The sequence below is a fragment of the Engraulis encrasicolus genome, chromosome 17, assembly GCF_034702125.1.
Source record: "Engraulis encrasicolus isolate BLACKSEA-1 chromosome 17, IST_EnEncr_1.0, whole genome shotgun sequence".
Lineage (NCBI taxonomy): Eukaryota > Metazoa > Chordata > Actinopteri > Clupeiformes > Engraulidae > Engraulis > Engraulis encrasicolus.
The window spans coordinates 9,856,758-9,878,619 of record NC_085873.1 but is presented as its reverse complement, the minus strand read 5'-3'; the positions used below and the strand labels follow the sequence as shown (position 1 = coordinate 9,878,619).

At 44.7% G+C, this 21,862-nt stretch overlaps 1 protein-coding gene and 2 long non-coding RNA genes across 5 annotated transcripts in view; 2 read left to right on the top strand and 1 right to left on the bottom strand.

Annotated features, from left to right (window-relative positions):
- Positions 1 to 331: 331 nt before the first annotated feature.
- The window catches only part of LOC134467790 (calcium-activated potassium channel subunit alpha-1a-like), a 189,927-nt gene continuing 168,396 nt past the window's right edge, over positions 332 to 21,862 (bottom strand). Inside the window, exons 23-32 of one of the 3 annotated variants that reach the window (XM_063221724.1) lie at positions 21,325 to 21,549; positions 20,424 to 20,616; positions 18,200 to 18,313; positions 17,748 to 17,831; positions 15,851 to 15,981; positions 12,461 to 12,655; positions 11,700 to 11,818; positions 10,946 to 11,209; positions 3,211 to 3,239; positions 332 to 1,866 (exon numbers count right to left, since the gene is read on the bottom strand). In XM_063221724.1, coding sequence (XP_063077794.1) covers positions 1,709 to 1,866; positions 3,211 to 3,239; positions 10,946 to 11,209; positions 11,700 to 11,818; positions 12,461 to 12,655; positions 15,851 to 15,981; positions 17,748 to 17,831; positions 18,200 to 18,313; positions 20,424 to 20,616; positions 21,325 to 21,549 — 1,512 coding nt within the window. In that variant the 3' untranslated portion in view covers positions 332 to 1,708. Of the gene's footprint in view, positions 1,867 to 3,210; positions 3,240 to 8,932; positions 9,157 to 10,945; positions 11,210 to 11,699; positions 11,819 to 12,460; positions 12,656 to 15,850; positions 15,982 to 17,747; positions 17,832 to 18,199; positions 18,314 to 20,423; positions 20,617 to 21,324; positions 21,550 to 21,862 lie in introns of those variants that run through there. The other 2 variants (XM_063221726.1, XM_063221725.1) reach the window with 2 other exon arrangements.
- LOC134467796 (uncharacterized) lies at positions 5,838 to 6,477 on the top strand. Its single transcript, XR_010038652.1, has 3 exons — positions 5,838 to 5,986; positions 6,068 to 6,192; positions 6,285 to 6,477. It is a non-coding gene; the product is annotated as an uncharacterized LOC134467796 (long non-coding RNA).
- LOC134467797 (uncharacterized) lies at positions 7,739 to 8,342 on the top strand. Its single transcript, XR_010038653.1, has 3 exons — positions 7,739 to 7,903; positions 7,985 to 8,109; positions 8,202 to 8,342. It is a non-coding gene; the product is annotated as an uncharacterized LOC134467797 (long non-coding RNA).

The window sequence follows — 21,862 nt, the reverse complement described above, 5'->3', positions numbered from 1 at the left end:
TACGTTGCAATATTGACAAAACCGTGAGGGGCGATCTTCCAAATGTTCATGTTGAGTTCATGTTGAGTCAAACAATGGTGGAAAACATTTATGAGAGCCCTGTTGGCTATCTATCCCCTAGATCAGTGATTCCCAACCTTTTTTGTCTCATGTACCCCCCAAGCCTTTTCGTTGTACCATGAGTACCCCCTAACTCATATTTTACATCGCTTTTTCTATTCCAGTGTAACTTTGCTCCATGCATTTGTTAAAATTATCTTTTCTCAATTACCCCCTGCAGTATGCTCGCGTACCCCTAGTGGTACACGTACCCCTGGTTGGGAAACACTGCTCTAGATGATACCTCCAGTATCATGGAAAGTACACTCGGTCGCATGCGGTTGCATGAATAGTTTTAGACTCACAGCAAGCATGTTCCCGACCAAAATTAGCAATTTACTTGGCTGCAAAGTAATTTCCCATTGCCAACCAAATAAGTTGCTAGGTGATTAACGACAATGCTTTCAAGGAATGGAGTCTTGCACGGCTATGCCACTTTGAACCGTGAGCATTCCAGTGGCTTCTTGAAACTCACAAAACTAAAGTGATCGCCATCTTACTCAAAGAAAATGGTCAGCTAGCCTTTTTCATGTGACGTCAGGCACCCTCGATTCAATGTATTTGAAGCAAAACGATTAGCATCCGGTGGCATAGGCATCAACTTTTATACCACTTTTTCCTATGGAAACTAGTGGCCGTTTTTTCCAGCTTTGCTTCAATTGAATCATGGGCATTTCAGTGGTCCCTTTCACCCCACACACTAACTAAAATGGCCACCATCTTATTGAAATAAAATGCCCAATAACCAGCCATTGTTTCGGTCGTGTCTTGACTCCCCTTCTTCCTCTCTGACTAAACCATTTGACAAGCAAGGTCATCATATCATTCCCCTCTCGACCCAACATACAAAATGGCTGCCACTTTCCTAAAACAAGAACATGGCCACTAGGACTCAGGGAGTATTCCAAGAAACTTGCTCAGTAGTAAACCAGGTCAACCAAAATCTTGAAGTAGTGGTAAATCAAACAGAAAATCTTTAAGTCCTCATTTTTTCAAAAATTAACAGGTTTACTACTTCCTGTAGGTTAAGTTAGTAAGGTTTATCACTTAACCATGTTCATGGAATAGCCCCAAGGTGTCTAAAGAAATATACTTAATCCTGCGTGCTTAAGGTTGGTGGCGAAATGTCTCATCATGTGACTGACTACACCTCAATATGATTGTCTAGACTCATACGGTATACAATACTGTGCGCATATGATGCATATCAAATGCAGTGGTTTGTGTGATTTATGTGTGATTTATGCCTATAAAAAGCCTGTTAATAACGTATACTGTACATGTAATCATAGTCATAAAATTAACACAACGTTGGAAGCTGTATTGTGGTGTGTGTGATCATCCAGACGTGTGTGTGTGTGTGTGTGTGTGTGTGTGTGTGTGTGTGTGTGTGTGTGTGTGTGTGTGTGTGTGTGTGTGTGTGTGTGTGTGTGTGTGTGAGTGTGTGTGTGTGTGTGTGTGTGTGTGTGTGTGTGTGTGTGTGTGTGTGTGTGTGCGTGTGTGCGTGTGTGCGTGCGTGCGCGTGCATACGCATTTGTGTGTAGTCATAGGGCACTGAGTTCAGCCTTTGACAGTGTGGTGTGTGTGTGGGGTCATAGTTCTGCTGCGTTCAGCATTCGTCCTCCACTTCGCGGATGGTGGGTATGGCGTTGGTGGTAGCCTTGTAGTGATTGGCTGATTGGCTGGCGGCGTGATGCAGGTTCATGGGTTTGATCTGAATGTTGCGGGGGAAGGCATTCTCGGGCTCATCTGTAAACCATGTCTTTTCTGTGGAAACGGTCGTACGACAACAGAGGAAACAACAAACAAACAACAAAACCAACAACATAAAGAAGGACGAGAACGAAACAAAAGAAAACAAAAGGGGGGAGGAAATATCCACGTCAGTTCCAAATCACAGTAACAGGTTGTGCATTTTGCAAACTAAATTGCATGATTATGGGTATTATATACAGTAGTGTACTGTATGTGAAGCATGTGAGCTATGACAATGTTTAGGTTTATGCAATGCATAGACGATGCATGCCAATGCATATGTTTACTTCCAAAAAATAGGATAACTACAATATAACAAGTAATACTTTTAGGTCAATAAGGTTTAGAGTGAGTGTACAAATGTATTGTCGTAATGTGGTCCGTGTTTTATCTGTGATCGTTATGTATTGTCAGAATATGTATGATTGTATTATTGTTCTGTGTGCGTGTGGGCGTGCATGTGTGTGCATGTGAGTGTGTGTGTGTATGAGCATTTGTTTTCCACATCAGAAATCAACAAACAAATCAGCTGCATGGATCATTAGGAAAACGATATATTGCTCACATCATCTTCCAAGCTTGAGCAATGCCTTAATGCCTCTACACATGCCAGGCAGAGAGAGAGAGAGAGAGAGAGAGAGAGAGAGAGAGAGAGAAGGGAGAGAGAGAGAGAGAGAGAGAGAGAGAGAGAGAGAGAGAGAGAGAGAGAGAGAGAGAGAAGGGAGAGAGAGAGAGAGAGAGAAGGGAGAGAGAGAGCGAGAGAGAAGGGAGAGATGGGGGGGAAGACCCTTTACAATCGTACACTACCATGCAAGTGCTGAGATTGCAAAAGGCTACATGAACCCTTTGTGGGTTCATGCTTGGGATGAAATTCTGTTCACTTCAAAATGGGGAAACCTGTAAAATTGTGTTTATCTGGTCACACATTGAATAATTCTGTCTGCATTTGAAACCACATGCGATGCTACAGCAGGATGCTTCCCTGCAAAGCAAAGAACATGAAGGGGAAAAAACTTTGCTTTCCCCATTGAGGAAAGCAAACGGTAAGTCATAGACAAGACTTTTGGCAGGGACGCTGACAGGGAGGGGTAAACAGGTCAGTTGGTCCAGGCCCAAGGACTTAGGGGACCCCGAATTGGTTTGCCATTATATTGTGTATATTGACATTGGGGCCCTTTCAGATGATTTTGTCCCAGGAGTGTGAAAAGCTGTCAGCAACCCTGCTTTTGGCCGTCCACTCTACACGCACTACGCTATACACCTTTCCAGTCAGACACAGCAGAAATCAGGTTATGAAAGGGGGGGTTTATGGTAAATGTAGACTCATGCACAAACCAGACCGTTGGATCGCCATACCTTGGACCCTTCTACTTGTCCTTGTAGCACTTCAGAGAAAAACAAAGTAATCTATGTGAGTGGGTATGACTATTCAAAATTGTCACCCCCCAAACTTCAAAGAACTTTTCAATGCAGAGAAGTGTAATTAAGAGAAAACAAACATTATTCTAGCGTCTGAATTTTATCATCCATACTATTTGGAAGTGTAAATAATTTATAATTCTATTTTGGGGACCTCTGCAGACCCAGGATGATTAAATACAAGTGCAGCATACTGGAGCAGAATACATGGTAACGCTTAACTTGACGCCGGAATCCTACGTATAACATAACAGTGTGGTAACACAGTCATGCGCATGTCATAAACATTATGTCAATGTCAAATATTTTATTATTTTGTCATTAAGTGACATTTGGTTATTGTAAAGACAGCCCTAACAATTTCAACTTTTTATGAAATTATTTTTCCTTTTTTATGACATTGGCATCATGTTCACATATAGACCATGACTCTTGACACAATTATGACACTGTTTTGTCATATCTATGATGCCAGCGCCAAATAAAGCGTAACCGAAAACACACACTTGTTTGTTGATATGAAACCCGCAAACTGGGGACTTAAAGCTTTGCACAGGAAATCAACAGTCAACAGAAGTCCTCATGCTTTTCATACAAACAAATAACCTTTATTTTTTTGTTGTCCCTTAAGGATTGTGCTTATTCACACTGCTTGTGTTTTTTTCACACTCGTGTGAAGTGTTTGTATGTACATGAATATATATAGAGAGATAGGAAAGGGAGAACAAAAAAAGAGCAATGAAACACATCCCAGAATTAAAAAAAAGTCCAAACATTCTTTCTAATGTCTATGAAATTCTATAAGCCCATTAATTTTGTTAATTGGAATACCATGCAGATCTTGCTTTGGATGGCATAGCTGTAAGAAAATCTACAGGGTTGCCTTAAAAAAAAAAAAAAATACTGAAATGAGAGACCAAAGGCAGGACAGGGAAGTGAAATCAGAAGTCCAGGAAGAGCTACTTGAGAAGGGATAGAGAGGTACATCAGAGAGAACCACATACTAACCATAGACTTCCCTCCATACTGTTCAGCAACTGTCAGAGATATGAATACATACCTGTCATTTAATTAAACAAAAATAAATCAGTCGCACAATTTCAGTATTTTCGAGGACAGCTCATGCAAAAAAGACAAAACCAAAACCAAAAATATTGAAAAACAAAACAATAATGAAAAAACAACATGCATTGAAGGGGTGCAACCTACGGTATATCAAGTTCCAGAGCAGAACTCAATCAAGTTTTTCATGCACTGATATGTGTTAACAAATTCACCGCCTTGATTGAACTGAGCTCCTCATTCCAGGCAACTGCTTTACGTGGATAGCCATTTCATTCAAATGGTTCGCAAAATAAGTAAAAAAGACAAACATTTCCGTGTTTTCTATTCTCTTATTCTCGTTAAGATAGAGCTGAATGATTGAAGGCATTTAAGACATGTTGTAGTGTAGTGATTGATTGACACTTGAGACTATGGATGTGCTTTCTGAATACTGGTCATGCTTAGCTCAAGACTTAAAACCAAATTTATAAAATGGAGCAAGATAGAGATGATCGAAGACTCAGTTACCCTTGGATATTTACTATGCCCTGAAATAAAAACCTGAATGCCAAGCAGGGCCAACATTTCCATTCTGTTGATAAAAGTAATTTAATATAGCGCTACATATTTGCCATGGTAGCAACTCATAGTGCTATATGTTTGCCACGGTAGCAACTCATAGATATAGAACACTAGATTTTGTGTTGGCTACCCTTTTCTATTAGCCAGGGAAATCCCATGCTGCTTTTGAACAATCGTTCCAGTCTGAAAGACAGCATTGCAGCTGCCCTACGGTATGTGAGTGGAGAGGCTTGACAAACGTAAGCTTGCAGTTTGTTTCAATGGACAATTCAATGAACAATTCACAATTGACACGATTTGCCAGATGATACATTCGTAACGCCCAATAAATGGCTGTGGCCGATTGTAAACCACACCTTTCCTACGTATCTCAAAGGTGAGATAGTCTGGTAACCTGTCTATTGGAAAGAATGGACTTAACCTGATTGCAGCCATCGTTACTTAGGGGTACCACACTGTTTGAGTGAAAATCAATCAATCGCGACAAGGCAGTCTGCAAATAATCCTGCAGGTGCCATTAAAACAAGCACAAACATAGCTGGCTGGCCATGATAGAAGGTTAAACCTAGTATTCTACTGTATCTACACTATCCTTCCTCATTATGAATTGACAAGTAATCTACAGTATCTTGCATGTAGCGCTCAAGAGTCTTTGGTGGAGACTATTTGTGGAAACTAATTGTAAACACAAAGGCATCTCACAATGCTTAACAGCACCCCAACAGTACTGCAGAAGGTAATGACACTGTACTTAAGACAAGCAACAATTAGTGCAAAATAAGTGCAAAAAATGAACAAAATAATAATGATGTTACAAATTAAATCTACAGGCAATGATATTAATTAATACAGAATGAGCTGGTCTGTGTCAAAAAATGTAATATAATTGTAGCAGGTGAACCCTAATGGTCTCGTCAAATTATTCCCCTGAGCCGTCTCGTATTGGTGGATCTGGCTGTGCCACTTCCTATTTAACGTCACCAGTCCCATGGGTGCGTAATTGCTGTCTTCCGGGGTGCCTGTTTGGTTTGGTGGCGCGATGCGCGAGGAGTTGAAGTGCGTTATGAAAGTATGAATGTTTGGACTGGTGAGTTAACGCTTCTATTGTGTAACCTGATTGTTGGCTCAGTGTGTAGGCATACTGGTGCTAATCTGCGTTCTCTTGTAGTTGCGTGCTCATCGTTGACTGCCGTCCTGCAACGGCGTGTGTGAGCGGTCGGGGTAACCAAAGGACGACCGTGGTTGATTGTGGTTGCTACACTCCTCTTTGCCCTATTCTATTCCATTCGCCTGGTAGGTGCATAGTAGAGTTTTCTGTCCCTGTACGTTGAGTGTCGCTGTGTTTCCGTGTTAAGATCCTAATGGGTATTTGCTCACCTTCACAGGTGAGGTGGCGGTTTGGATAGGCTGCGCCCCTGCCAGGTTGCTGTCTTGTCCACCTGTGTTGTTCCGGTGTGCGTCATTCTCCGTGCATCCAAGCCAGCGACGGTGACGGTCGCTGGTTTCCCCCCACGACGCGCAGTCAGCCCACTGCGCGATACATCTTGTAGTGCTAATTGTATGGACGGTCAATAAGCCGGTGCGCTACACCTTCCCTCTTTTAGGCCAGTGTGCGGGTCGGGTACATGAACTGCATTTCCTTTGTTTGTTTCATTTGATTGCATGATGTGTGTGAAGAACCCTTACATTTGCATGACTTGCTTTTATTTAATGTTATGATCTGTGTTATATCAAATTGTGTGGTCAATTTGGACCTGCTTAATGTGCATGCTGTTTTAATATTTTGTTTGTTTTGTTCCCATTTGGAAAGTGCACGAATTGTATGCCCATTGCACCTAGCTACTCCTGGCAAGGTGATCTGTCCAAGGCTCATGGACCATGAATATGTAATATACAGTTTTAAATGTTGAATAACTATGTGTACAGAAAATAAATTGTATTTTTGTATCTCACGTCTTTGTCCTGTAGAGTGACCGAACCTGTGTTGCCTTGATAGTATTATTGAGTTTAACTCATTTTCCAGGGTTCCCCCTGGTGGCGTAGTCGGGATTAACAACTAAAATTAGTATTTCCAACTCTAATTAATGAAGCTAAAAACCACTCTGCTACAATTGACGTAGACGGCAGGAGTACATTCTTTCATGGAAAAGACGTGAGTTTATGGTGACCTGTGTTTCTGTACTGTGGTTGTGGTGTGGACAAGACAGCAGCCTGACTAAACAAACCCCGTGTTGCTTTTTGTTTTGTTTGTTTTGTTTTTGAGACAGTGCATGTAGGTTCGATTGACCACGTTTTATTTTTTTTGTCAAGCCGCGTAATGGAGGGAGGACGCGGGGAGTGGGGCGAGCTGTTGGATATGTTAAAGCAGCGACAAGCGCAGATTGACCGGCTGTCACAGCTTGTTGACACGCTTCAGTCGCCCCTACCAAGGCCAAGGAGCGACTTCGTATGTTGGAGGTGCCGGGAACCCGGTCACTTTGCTCGGGAGTGTGACGGCCGGCGGGTACCAACTACCCAACCCTCTCCGGTAGCTCGAACAAGGGGCAGGGGGCCGTCCTCTGCGCGTGGGTCAGGTGCATGGGGTGCACCTCAGTCAGGCTTGAGACCCGACTGTGTCATTTTGCATTGTGTGTGCGCGTGCGTGTGCGTGTGCGTGTTTGTGTTGGCCCATTTGATCGGAATGAATGTGTGATTGCGCGCGCCTGTGTGCGTGTGTGTGCGCGGGTGTGTGTTGGCATAGGATACCCGGTGGTTGGAAAGACAAGTTCGTCGTCGGGGCGACGACGCAAAAGGCTGGGGTATAATGTAGCAGGTGAACCCTAATGGTCTCGTCAAATTATTCCCCTGAGCCGTCTCGTATTGGTGGATCTGGCTGTGCCACTTCCTATTTAACGTCACCAGTCCCATGGGTGCGTAATTGCTGTCTTCCGGGGTGCCTGTTTGGTTTGGTGGCGCGATGCGCGAGGAGTTGAAGTGCGTTATGAAAGTATGAATGTTTGGACTGGTGAGTTAACGCTTCTATTGTGTAACCTGATTGTTGGCTCAGTGTGTAGGCATACTGGTGCTAATCTGCGTTCTCTTGTAGTTGCGTGCTCATCGTTGACTGCCGTCCTGCAACGGCGTGTGTGAGCGGTCGGGGTAACCAAAGGACGACCGTGGTTGATTGTGGTTGCTACACTCCTCTTTGCCCTATTCTATTCCATTCGCCTGGTAGGTGCATAGTAGAGTTTTCTGTCCCTGTACGTTGTGTGTCGCTGTGTTTCCGTGTTAAGATCCTAATGGGTATTTGCTCACCTTCACAGGTGAGGTGGCTGTTTGGATAGGCTGTGCCCCTGCCAGGTTGCTGTCTTGTCCACCTGTGTTGTTCCGGTGTGCGTCATTCTCCGTGCATCCAAGCCAGCGACGGTGACGGTCGCTGGTTTTCCCCAACGACGCGCAGTCAGCCCATTGCGCGAGACCTCTTGTAGTGCTAATTGTATGGACGGTCAATAAGCCGGTGCGCTACACCTTCCCTCTTTTAGGCCAGTGTGTGGGTCGGGTACATGAACTGCATTTCCTTTGTTTGTTTCATTTGATTGCATGCTGTGTGTGAAGAACCCTTACATTTGCATAACTTGCTTTTATTTAATGTTATGATCTGTGTTATATCAAATTGTGTGGTCAATTTGGACCTGCTTAATGTGCATGCTGTTTTAATATTTTGTTTGTTTTGTTCCCATTTGGAAAGTGCACGAATTGTATGCCCATTGCACCTAGCTACTCCTGGCAAGGTGATCTGTCCAAGGCTCATGGACCATGAATATGTAATATACAGTTTTAAATGTTGAATAACTATGTGTACAGAAAATAAATTGTATTTTTGTATCTCACGTCTTTGTCCTGTAGAGTGACCGAACCTGTGTTGCCTTAATAGTATTATTGAGCTTAACTCATTTTCCAGGGTGTCCCCCTGGTGGCGTAGTCGGGATTAACAACTAAAATTAGTATTTCCAACTCTAATTAATGAAGCTAAAAACCACTCTGCTACATAATTTTGCATGACAAAACAAGGAAACAAAAAGATGTTTGGTCAGAAAAAAATCAAATAAAACAAAAAGCGAAATCATTTTGTACATAATATCAAAAAATGAACATAAAACACCTAAAAACAACAGGCTTTAAGCAATAAAAATAGTAATGTGATGACGTGGATGACATTCCCCAGGCTTCAATGACTCGTCTGATGTCACAGGCTTTCCTCTGCATGATCACGTGAGCCTACTCCCAGTCAACAGAGAGCATGCAAATGGCACATGCCAATGGCATGAGTTAGGCCTCAGCATGCATGCATTTCCATTCCTTGCTCACATGCACGCACACACGCACGCACACACGCGCGAACACACGCGCTCACCCACGCTCGCGCGTGCTCACACGCACACACATGCAAGCACACAAACACCTTGCACATCCATACCAAAAACACACTCACACACACACACAGACATATGCATACACACACACTTGATCATAGAGTGCGTACAATACATGCATGCTTTACACCACCTACTAAAATGTGGGCAGTTTTAGCGATGTATTCAGAGGGGTGTGGGGTGGTGTGTGTGAGTAGGAGGGTGGAATGGCAAAGGCCTCAGGGGGAGGGGGGATGGAAGGTCCGTAGGACAAGGGAGGCAGGCAAGGATGTAAGGACACAATGGGACATACTTTTGGTTGTCAAAGGAGAAAAAATGAGTTGATAGAAGGAAAGACAGGCTGGAGAAGGGAGGAAGGGAAGGATGGCTAACAGTAGTCAGGGAGGGCAGGTCAAGGAGTCAGAGCACAATGTGGCTTATGATGGCAGTTTGTCTGTCTGTCTGTGTCTGGCTGAGTGACTGTCTGACTGTCTGTCTCCTCGCCTGTTTGTATATCTCCCTGCCTGCCTGCCTGCCTGTCTGTCTGTCTGTCTGATGTGAGTTAGAACTCTGATTAGAAAAGTAATTCGGACTCAGCTAGGGAAGGGATGGAGGCAGAGGACAGTAGGCATTATAAAATCAGTCTGTCTGTCTGCCTGTCTGTCTGCCTGTCTGTCTCTCTGTCTGTCTGGCTGTCTGTCTGTCTGTCTGTCTATTTGTCTGTCTGTCTGTCTTAGTTTCTTTGTTGGTTTGTTTATTGTGTCAGAGGGACACATACTTCTGCCTGTCAAAGTGGAAAGGGTACATTGGAGGGAAGGTACTAGGTGGCTGGAGAAGGGAGAGAAGGAGGCAGGATTCATTTTAGAAGGGATGGAGGAAAGCAGGGCAGTGGGACGCACAGTTTATCTGTTTGTTTGTCTGTCTGTTATTTGTGTCAGAGACAGGGCTGGACTGGGACTGAAAAATGTCCTGGGCATTTTTGGGCATAGACTGGCCCCCAACACATATACAGGCCACTTTCATACCACAGTGTATATTGTGACTGGCTGAATCAAACCTCTGTCTATATTGACGACTGCAACAGTATCGGCAGAGATTCTTTAAGTATATAGAGATATGCCAATGTAATAGGTTGCTATGGGCACCTAACATGACCAGGTTCCAGTCTGCCTAAAGGGGCGTGTCATAATGCTCCTAGCATTGAATAGAACAGTCCTTAGGTCTGCCTAGGTCTGCCTAAAGGGGGATTTCACCCTTGCAATAATAGAACCCGGAAACAATGGGCCAACGGAACCTCTCTCTCTCTACTCTCTCTGGTATCGGCCTCTGGGGACTGTCGTCCCACCGGGGAAATGCCCCGTATGCCAGATTACCAGTCCAGCCCTGATCACGGGGGCATATACTACATCTACATCTGCATGGCAGACTGTAGAGGGTAGCTAGGGGGGAAGGTACCATAGGTCGGTGTAGAAGGGAGGGAGAGGGTAGGAAGCAGACCTCAGGTTGGTAGGGATGCAGGCAGGCAGAGGGCAGTGGGACGCACTTCGTGCAGTATTTTATCAGTTTATCTGTTTGTTTTGTCTGTTTATCTGATTGTTTATCTATTTGTTTTGTTTTGTTTTGCTTTGTTTTGTTTGTCTTAGAGGGGCACGTACTTCTGCTTGTCCCGGGGGTCTCCGCGGCCTTTGCTGCGCCCGGGCCGCGTGCTGACGGTCATGGCCGTGGAGGAGGCGGGCGGGATGGAGTGCACGGAGGAGCTCTTCTTGCTGGAGGTGTGGGAGGAGGTGTGTGAGTGCGAGTGCGAGGAGTGGGACAGGTTGCTCCGGGACTGGCCCGCGTTGTGGTCGAACTGCATCAGGCAGAAGATCAGGTCCGTGGGGACCAGCTCGAACTCGTGCTGCGGGTTGGTGATCACGTACCTGTGATGTCATGTAAGGTAAGGTAAGGTGATGTTAACTTATAGAGCACATTTCATACACAGACAGCCCAATGTGCCTCACATGAAATAAAAAGATCAGATTTATGAATAAAAGAATAAAACAATGTAACAACTCGCATGAATAAAAGAGAGAGCAGAGAAAACAGAGAAAGAAAAGTAATAACTGAGTGTAAGAACAATAAGGAAATAAGATCACACAAAAAGTTTATCACAGAATCTAATCAAATGGGTCTTTTCCTGATTCAATTCAATAACACTTAGACAGAACTTCAGAAATTGTGATAGTCGATAATCCTTTCATGACTCATTTTGAGTGTAATTATCCAGTGTTCATTATACAATTTATTTTACAATGCCAAGTAAAATATTTTTTTTGGTGTGAGGGAGATTAAAAAAACATACCATATAGGCTAAGTGAGTTCTGAATCTTGTCACAACTGTTCTGTTTTGTTGTTGCTATTTTTGCTTACCGCTTGGTGCACAGGGTGTGTGCGCCTATGTGTGCGTCTCTGAGGCGATAGATGCCAAAGCACAGCATGTTGTAGGTCTTCAGTGCCTTACAGAATAAATCGCCATAGCAGCCTCCATCCTGGGGACACAAGAGCAAAAGAGCATGTTGATGACATGGCAATATTTCATTGGCTGCTAAGACATTGCAGCATAGCAGGACTAGGTGAGCTGAGGAATCAAAATTTGTATTATCAAACCCTTCCAGAGTTATTATGACAAATCTCCTATTCAGTCATCTGTTAAACACCTAATGCCTCTTTCCCACTGCCATTTTCTGGAAGGCCTACAGCTCGACACAGCGTGACTCCCTTTTCAAATAAGCACGGCACAGTTTAATTGTAAAACAAAAAGTGGCGGCCAAGTCGCGCTGTGTCGAGGTAGGTCTACCTGAAAGCCGGCAGTGGAAAGGTGGCATATGTGAGCACAGCACTGGCTAGTTGCTATGAGAATGACATGAGTAGTGTTTAGGATGTGCACACATTTCATTAAAAAGGTACTGGATAAAACATAATACAAAGAAAAGAAGAAAAAAGTGACGTGTGAGGTCGAAAGTTTTGTACAATAAATCTGGAGCAGCAACAGTGCGTGGACTTTCCTTCTTTTCACCAAGACAATGACATGACCAATCAGACACCAAGTTCTTTACTCCCTACATTTCCTTGGCTACTTCGCTTGACAGTGACGTCACATGACCAATCAGACACTGTCATTAGTGCCTCACCCCCAGCTCGGCGAATGGGCCGTCGTTGAGCGCCAGCTGTGCCACTCGGCAGCGGTCTCGGTTGGCCAGGGTCTGGGGGGTGCTGTAGCCGCCCCGCAGCGCGTTCTCCTCTGCCAGGAGACCCTCCAGCTCGGGGGTGGCACCCCCCGTCACCAGGGTCCGGATCAGCGTCAAGATGTTGTCGTTGAAGTACGTCTGTGAATAGAGATAAGACGAGACCTGGTCATTTAAGTACATTTGTGAATACAGTACATATGTACAAACCCCAACTCCGGTGAAGTTGGGACATTTGGTAAACAGTGAATAAAATCAAAATGCTATCATTTTCAAAACATTCAATCTATTCATTAGATGGACAATAGTGAAAAGACAACATATTAAGTGTTAAAACCGAAAAAAAAATATTGTTTTGGGGGACATATGTACTCATTTCTAATTTGATGTTTGAATGTTTTGAAAATGATAGCATTTTGATTTTATTCACTGTTTACCAAACGTCCCAACTTCACCGGAGTTTGGGTTTGTACGTATAAGATAAGATGAGATGGGGCAGCACAGGGTGGCAGGTTCTATTCCCACCCTTACCATTCACTTCCTGCCTCTATGGCTGAAGTGCCCTTGAGCAAGGCACCTGCTTCAGGGATTGTAAACAACACCCTGTAATATCTGTATGTCGCAACTGATCAGACCCCAGACACAACAACTGTATATTTCTGTACTGTTGTGCACGTGTGCGCGTGTACACACAGGCGTGCGCACGCACGCACACACACACACGTACATGCACGCACACGAGAAAACAAACACCAGCCCCTCATTCCACATGCTGTCTCTTCATGATGGCTAGAAGCAGTGGTGAAATGACAGAGAAGTCCAATTACTGGACTTCCATCAGACGTGATGGTGTGCGTTCCTTCAGACACACACATACAGTGCGCATGCATTCAGACACACACACACACACACACACACACACACACACACACACACACACACACACACACACACACACACACACACACACACACACACTCACACATACAGGCACTCACACATACTGTACATACTTGCGCGCATACACACACGCGCGCATGCGCGCACACACACACACACACACACACACACACACACACACACACACACACACACACACACACACACACACACACACACACACACACACACACACACACACACACACACACACAGACACACAGACTCACACACACGCAACCTGCCCTTGGTCTCTCATAAATAATACAACAAAGTGACAAATGAGACAGAAGGGGAGAGCTAAATAACAGTGTGTGTGTGTGTGTGTGTGTGTGTGTGTGTGTGTGTGTGTGTGTGTGTGTGTGTGTGTGTGTGTGTGTGTGTGTGTGTGTGTGTGTGTGTGTGTGTGTGTGTGTGTGTGTGTGTGTGTGTGTGTGTGTGTGTGTGTGTGTGTGTGTGCGTGTGTGTGTGTGTGTGTCTGTGTGTGTGTGTTTGTGTGTGTGTGTGCAGGCACTGTATAACAAAAGGATAAGCCCATGCAAGCTGCTACTGTCCAACTGCACTAGCTATCTGAGCCGTGCAATTTCAGTCATTTTCATGTTTCAGTTTGGCACCTTAACTCAGGCTACCTTATGTGACAGATCTTATTGTATAAGACGAACAAAAAAGGTGAAAAACACTTATAATAGCTGACAACAAAAACACTAATAATTTGTTATTATTGCAAAAGTTTGGTAATGGTGTGAAAGAAATATGTTTATGACGATTTTAAAATGTATAACTATTTTAACATGTTTATGATGATTTTTGGCAGGTTGTGGGGATGGAGTTTTGCGATGGTGACGTCCCCTCTCGGGTGCCCAAGGCAATTGCCCGGTCAGCCCGGCGTTAGGACTGCCCCTGGGTGGGTCTTTGAGCATGTAAAAATGCTGACTTGGCTAGTGGTGTGGGATAGGATGGGATGAGATGGGGTGGGGTCAGTGTAATATGCTTTGTCGATGACGCAAGTGTTTTTCTGCGCCTGTTGTCTGGGAGTCCCCAGTGTCCCGGCCCTGTCTTGTAATACACAGTGACACCGTGCCCATCACACTGACAGCCCCATTGAGCTACATGATGGATGAGGCTTGTCTATTAGCCACTCGCCTCGCCCTTTTGTCTGTCTGTGTGTGTGTGTGTGTGTGTGTGTGTGTGTGTGTGTGTGTGTGTGTGTGTGTGTGTGTGTGTGTGTGTGTGTGTGTGTGTGTGTGTGTGTGTGTGTGTGTGTGTGTGTGTGTGTGTGTGTGCTGAGGCCTGTCTATTAGATGCATGTTGCCCTTTGTCTATAGTGTGTGTGTGTGTGTGTGTGTGTGCGTGCGTGCGTGCGTGCGTGTGTGTGCGTGCGTGCGTGCGTGCGTGTGTGTGCGTGTGCGTGCGTGCAGGGTGGCTCAATTCCCCTCAAATAAGAAGACTGATGAAGCTGTCAGTCTCAGGAGGAGTGTGTCTGTGTGTGTATGTGTGTGTGTGTGTGTGTGTGTGTGTGTGTGTGTGTGTGTGTGTGTGTGTGTGTGTGTGTGTGTGTGTGTGTGTGTGTGTGTGTGCGCGTGAGAGTGCGTGTGCATGTGCATGTGCATGTGTGGGTGCAAGTGTGTATATGTGTGTGTACGTGCATGATTCATGCCTGTGTGTATGTGTGTGTGCGTGCATATGTGTGTGGTCTGTGCTTTCAGAGGAGACAAGGGGGACAGGCAAAGTGGCATTGTGCCAAATGAGTGACTCCCGACTCCGTACTGAGAATGAGACCAAATGCTTCATGACAGTCACTGTTGCGTCTTTTTGTTGTTTGTTGTCCGTCTTCATCTTGGCATTAAGTCAAATAAGCGGAGTGACTAGCAGCATGTGGTTATGGTGTTTGTATTTGGCACTCGTTCGTGCACGTGCACGTGCACGCACGCACGCGTGTGCACGCGTGTGTGTGTGTGTGTGTGTGTGTGTGTGCGTGCGTGCGTGTGTGTGTCTTTTTGAGAAATGCAGGTAATAGTAATATGCCTATGCCTGAAATAAATATCACCCATAGTCACACTGCCCTGGATTCTTAGTTGATTTATATAAAATGAATCCTATGATGTAAAGCAGAACACGTAATGTTAAAAGTTTTAGGCCAAATGTACCGTACATGCTGTAATGCTCCACAGCTTCAACTTAACTTCATCAAAAACAGGAAGTGATGTAAGTGGAATGATAGGAAATTACCTGTTTTTTATCCAATTGCACTATTTTGAACAGGTAAAATCAGGTTGTTTAGAACGCAGTATGTGACAATATGTTGCGTAGCATTGCAGCAATGGGTGCGACGCATTGTAGCTTTTGAATACAGGTCATCCAATGCCCCTCTTTGGCTAATGAAGTAAAAGGGCTTACCGCACTCATAAGGGAGTCAAGCACGCTGACTGCGAAGGCCGTTCCACATGCAAAGGGCTGCGTGAGGTACAGCTCTGTGTCTGGGTCGTCGTCATCATCCTGGTCCAAGAACTGAACATTGGAGTCATTGACTGCAGGGAGGGAAGAATACACATCACATCACACACACACACACACACACACGCACGCACGCATACACACACACACACACACACACACTCCCATGCACACACGCACGCACGTACGCACGCACACACACGCGCGCACGCACGCACGCACACACACACACACACACACACACACACACAGTGTCATCAACTTGGGCATTGGAGGGCAGAAACTTTAACAATGATCATTATGACACATGACACATAACATGGCACACCTATTGAACATTACTGCTCTTTCATGCTATGCAAAACCAAGTACCGCATTGACAACATTGTGAGGTTGTGAGGTGGGGTCATGCCATGTTTATAAATAGGTCATGTCAGACCTGTGCAGTGTCTGTGCAAGGTTGTGATGGTTTATTCAAGGTGACGTACAGTACACTTCCGCACTTAGCATGGAAGTGTTGCACTGTAAAAGCAGACGGGTGTGATGCGTTAATGGCAATGCCATGTACCTGTCGTTACGTAACATGGCTGAAGAAGACAGGGTCAACACTTATACTCGTGCTACGTGCATAATGCATTTTAATTACAGGCAGCTTGAGGTTAATATGTGAGGCAGAGGTGTTATCCAAATGGCTCTGTCAGATTGCATGAAATATTCCTCTTACAAAACCCCATCAGTGTTGTCACAATAACACGAAGCAGAATCATCAACGTGATGATGAGAAGCAGTTCAGTAGAGCGTGATGAAATCACAGGAAAAGTTGAGTCGAGAGCTGAGCACAGCGAATTCAATAGAGATGTGGTTGGTTGGCATGCAACATGCCACAGATAAAAATGAGCGTAATATAAAAAAAAGAAAAAAACATGGATATAGGTCACTAATCCGTTAAGACACGGAGTTATACATTTGCTGTTACCAGAATGGTACTCAACTTTTCAATGATTATTACAGCGTGCCACTGGAGGTACGGTGTGCATTAAGGGGCTACGGTACGCACACGCACGCACGCACTACTGAACTGTCAAAGTTTTGATTTCTCACGCCGAGCGCCAGAAATGTCCATAGCAGCATAGCTTCTGAATTATAGCACACAATACAGTAATAAAAATAAAATGAAGCTTAATGGATGACAAACCTCAGAATGCATGCAATCACCCACCCCCATTCAAGTCAAAGAAGGAATAAAGAATTGATGACCACCCACAACAGAGGAATAAAATAAAATAAAAAGCAACAAGCCACTCAAGCAGACACACAAAGGCCAATCTTAAAACAACTGGAAAGCAGAAATAGGATTTGGAGCTGGGGTGCGGAGAAAAAAAACAAAGCGGAGCAGAGAAATGATAGCAACAGAGCCATGACTGCAAAAAGTCTTTCTGAGACAGAACCAAAAAATGGGGAAAAAAAAACAGTAACACTTTCTTTTACGGTTCAGTAATGACAGTATGAACATTCTGAGTAACAACAAGGTGATAGAGAGAAGTTATATGGTTTCTAATGGATTAAAAAGGGAGTAATTGCAAAGTAAATACTATGTAATACACATATCTCAAGACATACTATGAAACTACTGTGTATTTTCGGGGTGATAATAGGGAAACACAGAGTTACCTGTTCTATCTGTTACCCTGCTGTTACCCAGAAATGACACAGTGATTATATATGGTATCTGTCCCGTCAAACAAAGCGTTACCAAAAAAAAGTTGGAAGGCAGAGCAGAATCAGAGAGATGATATCAACAGAACCATCACTGCAAAATGAATCGTTCTTGTAGTCTTACCCAGCTCAGTAATCATTGGGATGTTGTTGCCACTGCTTTTGTCTGGACTGAACGACACCACTGGTAGTGCCTTGCAGGGCTTAGCTAACGATGCAAGTGTGAGAGTGGAGGGAGGTAAGGGGTTAATACACACACACACACACAGTTAAGGAAGGGGTTACCAAAAATAACACACCAAAGCACGTGATATATGTTTAATGTGCAATAATGTGTATAGGTTATTGTGTATTTTTGTATTGATGCAAGCTGACGGACAGCTTCATTTCCTTCAGGATTAATAAAAAGTTCTATTCCACACAGAGGCACACCATGGGCGCTGTCTTAGTTTAGCTACCAATGCAAATGTGAGAGTGGAGGGTGGTAAGGTTAGTTAACAGACTCACAGAGTTAAGGAAGGGGTTACCAAAAATGACACACTACCGCATGTGCAGTATGTTTAATGTGTGACCTACCCAGCTCTGTGATGATGGGGATGTTGCCCCCAGTGGTGACGGAGGCCTGCCTCACTAGGCCGTGTACCGGACTGTTCTCCGGTGACGAGCGGTCCATACCAGGGGGAGTGAAGCCTGCAGACGCAAACAAAATCACAATTGACATACAGTACAGTAGGCCATTTACTGTACGTACACAGTAGCCCCTTAACGCATGCTGTCCCACCAGTGGAAGAGGGCAATAGCCACTGACAAAACCATATTACTACATCCCTATGACAGAGCACAGCCTTATATGTTACAACTTTGGCCATTGCCATTCTGGTAACAGCTAATTTATAACAGGGGCTGTGTCTTAAATAATACATGTGACAGCTTTGACAAGGCCTCCTCTCTCAAATGCCTACAATATAATTGGGGACCCAACTCTGGGCTACCTTTTCACTGAGTGTTTCCATAACCTAAAAATATTGCATATCAGATCAGATATCCGTTTTCATTCATGAACATTGAAACACATGTACAGTGCTTGCTTTTTGTAAAAAACAGCTTTCACACATTGGCCACCAGGGACGGAAGGGGTACAAACAAAGGGGTCAGTTGCCCCTGGTCCAAAGAGAAGGGGCCCCTAGAATTAGCTCTTGATTACACTCTATGTCTTGGGTGAGTTGGGGGACTTTCAGATGACTGTCACATGCCCAGCCAAAGCTGTCAGCAGCCCTGCTGAGAAAGTACAGCATGCAGTAAAAACATGTAGTGTTAATTCAACACTGTAGAGAATACTCTGAGACCAAAGGTACACTCTACAGTAGGAGATGTTAAATAAACTCTCTGAGAGTTGAATTTACACTGCATTTTATTCATATAGGTCTTGAAAGTTCTTAAGACAAACAAAGTTGTCCAGCTCAGCACCCAGACAGATAAAGATCTAGTGTGAGAAGAGACCAAATTCAATGTGTGTGTGTGTGTGTGTTCTTGTGTGTGTGCGTGGGGAAGCTGATGGTGGGGCAAATAGGGTCAGTTGTCCCATGCCTGCCAAGGGAGAGGGGGGCTCAGAATCTGGTACCCATTATATTGTAGGTACTGAGGGGAGGGGTTTCAGATGACTTTGTCCAGGGCCCTACCGCAGCTGTCAGTGGCCAGGTGTGCGTGCGTGTGCGTGCGTGTGCGTGTGCGTGTGCGTGTGCGTGCGTGTCTCTGTCTCTGTCTGTGTCAGGGCACCATGTGTGTGTGCACACTTCATATGCAGTAATGGTGCTTTGACAGTCAGTTACTGTATTGCTGTCTCAGCAAAGAGGAGCTTTAAGACACACATGCAGACAAGAGATACTACGCCATGCACCAAAAAACCTCCAATGACAAAACCACAGATGACAATCATTTTGTTGCTACTGCAGTTACATTATACGATATATGATAACATGAACAGAGAGATCAAACTTGCAGTATCAATTTAAGGGTCTGTTTGCGAACTAAGTCAAGCAGACATGGCAGTGTACAGTTGAAATATGATCCAAGGTGTTTTAAGCTGTACTTTGCAAAGACCATGCATGGTGCAGTCATGGTACATGGTGCAAAATCAGCTCCTACTGTTGCCACAGCAACGGTGGACTGAATGGACTGTTGCACAGATACCACTGACAACGCTGGCATGACCTATGGTACAGAACAATGCTGGACAGGCATCACGGTAGCGGTAGCTTGACCTACAGTGTTTGACAGTTGCATTGCTGACCCTAGCATGACCTGGCGTGTAGAGCCAGTCGCTACAGCAACAGGAGCATGACATTCGAGTGCAGACAGGTGCCGCGGAGACAGTATGTTAGTAGTGGCATCAGCGTGACCTACATTGTGGACACGAACATTGCTATGGCAATAGTTACCTTGTGAGTTAGCCTGTGGGAGGTCTGTGCTGTTGTCAAACAGATATCAAGAGTGGACATTTTGCAGTGTAAATGTTTTCAGTGTTAATTCAATACATAGAGAGACGAATCTAATACTGATAGTGTTGGTTCTACTCTCGAAGTATAACTTAATACTTACACGTAACTATAACATTCCCAGTTAGCAAACATTGCTATGTGTACTGTGTACACGTCTCCCTTGGTGCATCGTTTGGGGCTGCGTCCTTGCAAGGGTGAGGCATAAATGCAATTTCATTGTGTGCAGTGAGCACTGTGTACTGTGGAGTGCTGTGGCAAAATGACAATGGGAGTTTCCCAGGTGGGCTTTCACTTCAATTCACCTTGTGAGTTGGCCTGTAAGAGGCCTATGCTGTCGTCAAACTGCATGGACTTGATGTTGAGCGAGGCCAGGATGCACTCCTTGTCCTGCAGCGAGGCATCGTCAATGTTGTTCTGATTGGCCGAGAGGATGACGCACATGTCGCACAGGTTGATGTTGACCGCACGCAGGTCTGCCCGGCTCAGAGGAGTGCCCTTCAGGAAATGACGCCATGGAAGCACAAGGGGAGAATGGATGGACAGATGGACATATCATCAAAAAGAAAAATAGTGGAGAGAGAGAGAGAGAGAGAGAGAGAGAGAGAGAGAGAGAGAGAGAGAGAGAGAGAGAGAGAGAGAGAGAGAGAGAGAGAGAGAGAGAGAGAGAGAGAGAGATGTCACTCAGCAACCAATGAAATGGTCTCTTACAACAACATGTCAGTTTGAGTGTGACTGCACATATTACAGAAACAACAGAAAATCCTTGATCATCTGCCTTATCTGCACAGTGTCTTGGCTGCTTCGAATAAACCCTGGACCCTCTGCTGTAATAGTCAGTGCACTGTACACTCACAGATAATATGGAGACTTTGGGGAATTTGTGACATGTCTCCCACTACCTTTTGAGGTACTACAGGAACCAACGAAGACAATGAGCTTCATGGTAGTGGAATTTGCTGCCCCACTTTTACTTAAACAGTATGAAATGAGGTTAGGCCTTAGCCTACAGTCCTAACCGTCCTAAGTTATCTATCTATCTATCTATCTATCTATCTATCTATCTATCTATCTATCTATCTATCTATCTATCTATCTATCTATCTATCTATCTATCTATCTATCTATCTATCTATCTATCTATCTATCTATCACTGTAATGTAACATTGCTGTAATAATAATATCCATAGTCCCTAGACACTCACGGGTAAGATGGAGACTTTGGGAAAGTTGTGCAGGGTCTCCCACTCCCTCTTGAGGTACTCCAGAGAGCCCACGAACACTATGGGCTTCAGCTCGTGGTAGTGGAAGTTGCTGGCCCGCAGCGGCATCACCAGGTTCCTCAGGCCCACCAGGGCCGACTTGACATCCCCGAAGATGCACACCACCACGTGGCCACTGAGGACGGTCATGGCTGCCTCGCTACGGGTCTTTGGTGGGAGGGAAAGTGTAGGAAAGGGCAGAAAATGAGAAGAAGAATAGAGAAGAGGAACTCAATTTCAGAACTTAATAATAAATATTGAGCGTTCTAGCGTTAGGTCTGGCCAGGCCATGGTAGTCAAGAGGTGCTGCTTTTTTGTCTCAGGTGTTCTAGATAAGATAATCAACTCTCCTCGCTCCTCATTCATCACTTTCAAATTTGGCATCTTTTAAAAGTTCTCTGTTTTGCTTCCAACTCTTGGCTGCTCGCTTCTTCGCAACCCCCACCTCCCCAACTCCCCCTTGTTGTGTATGACGTGGCAT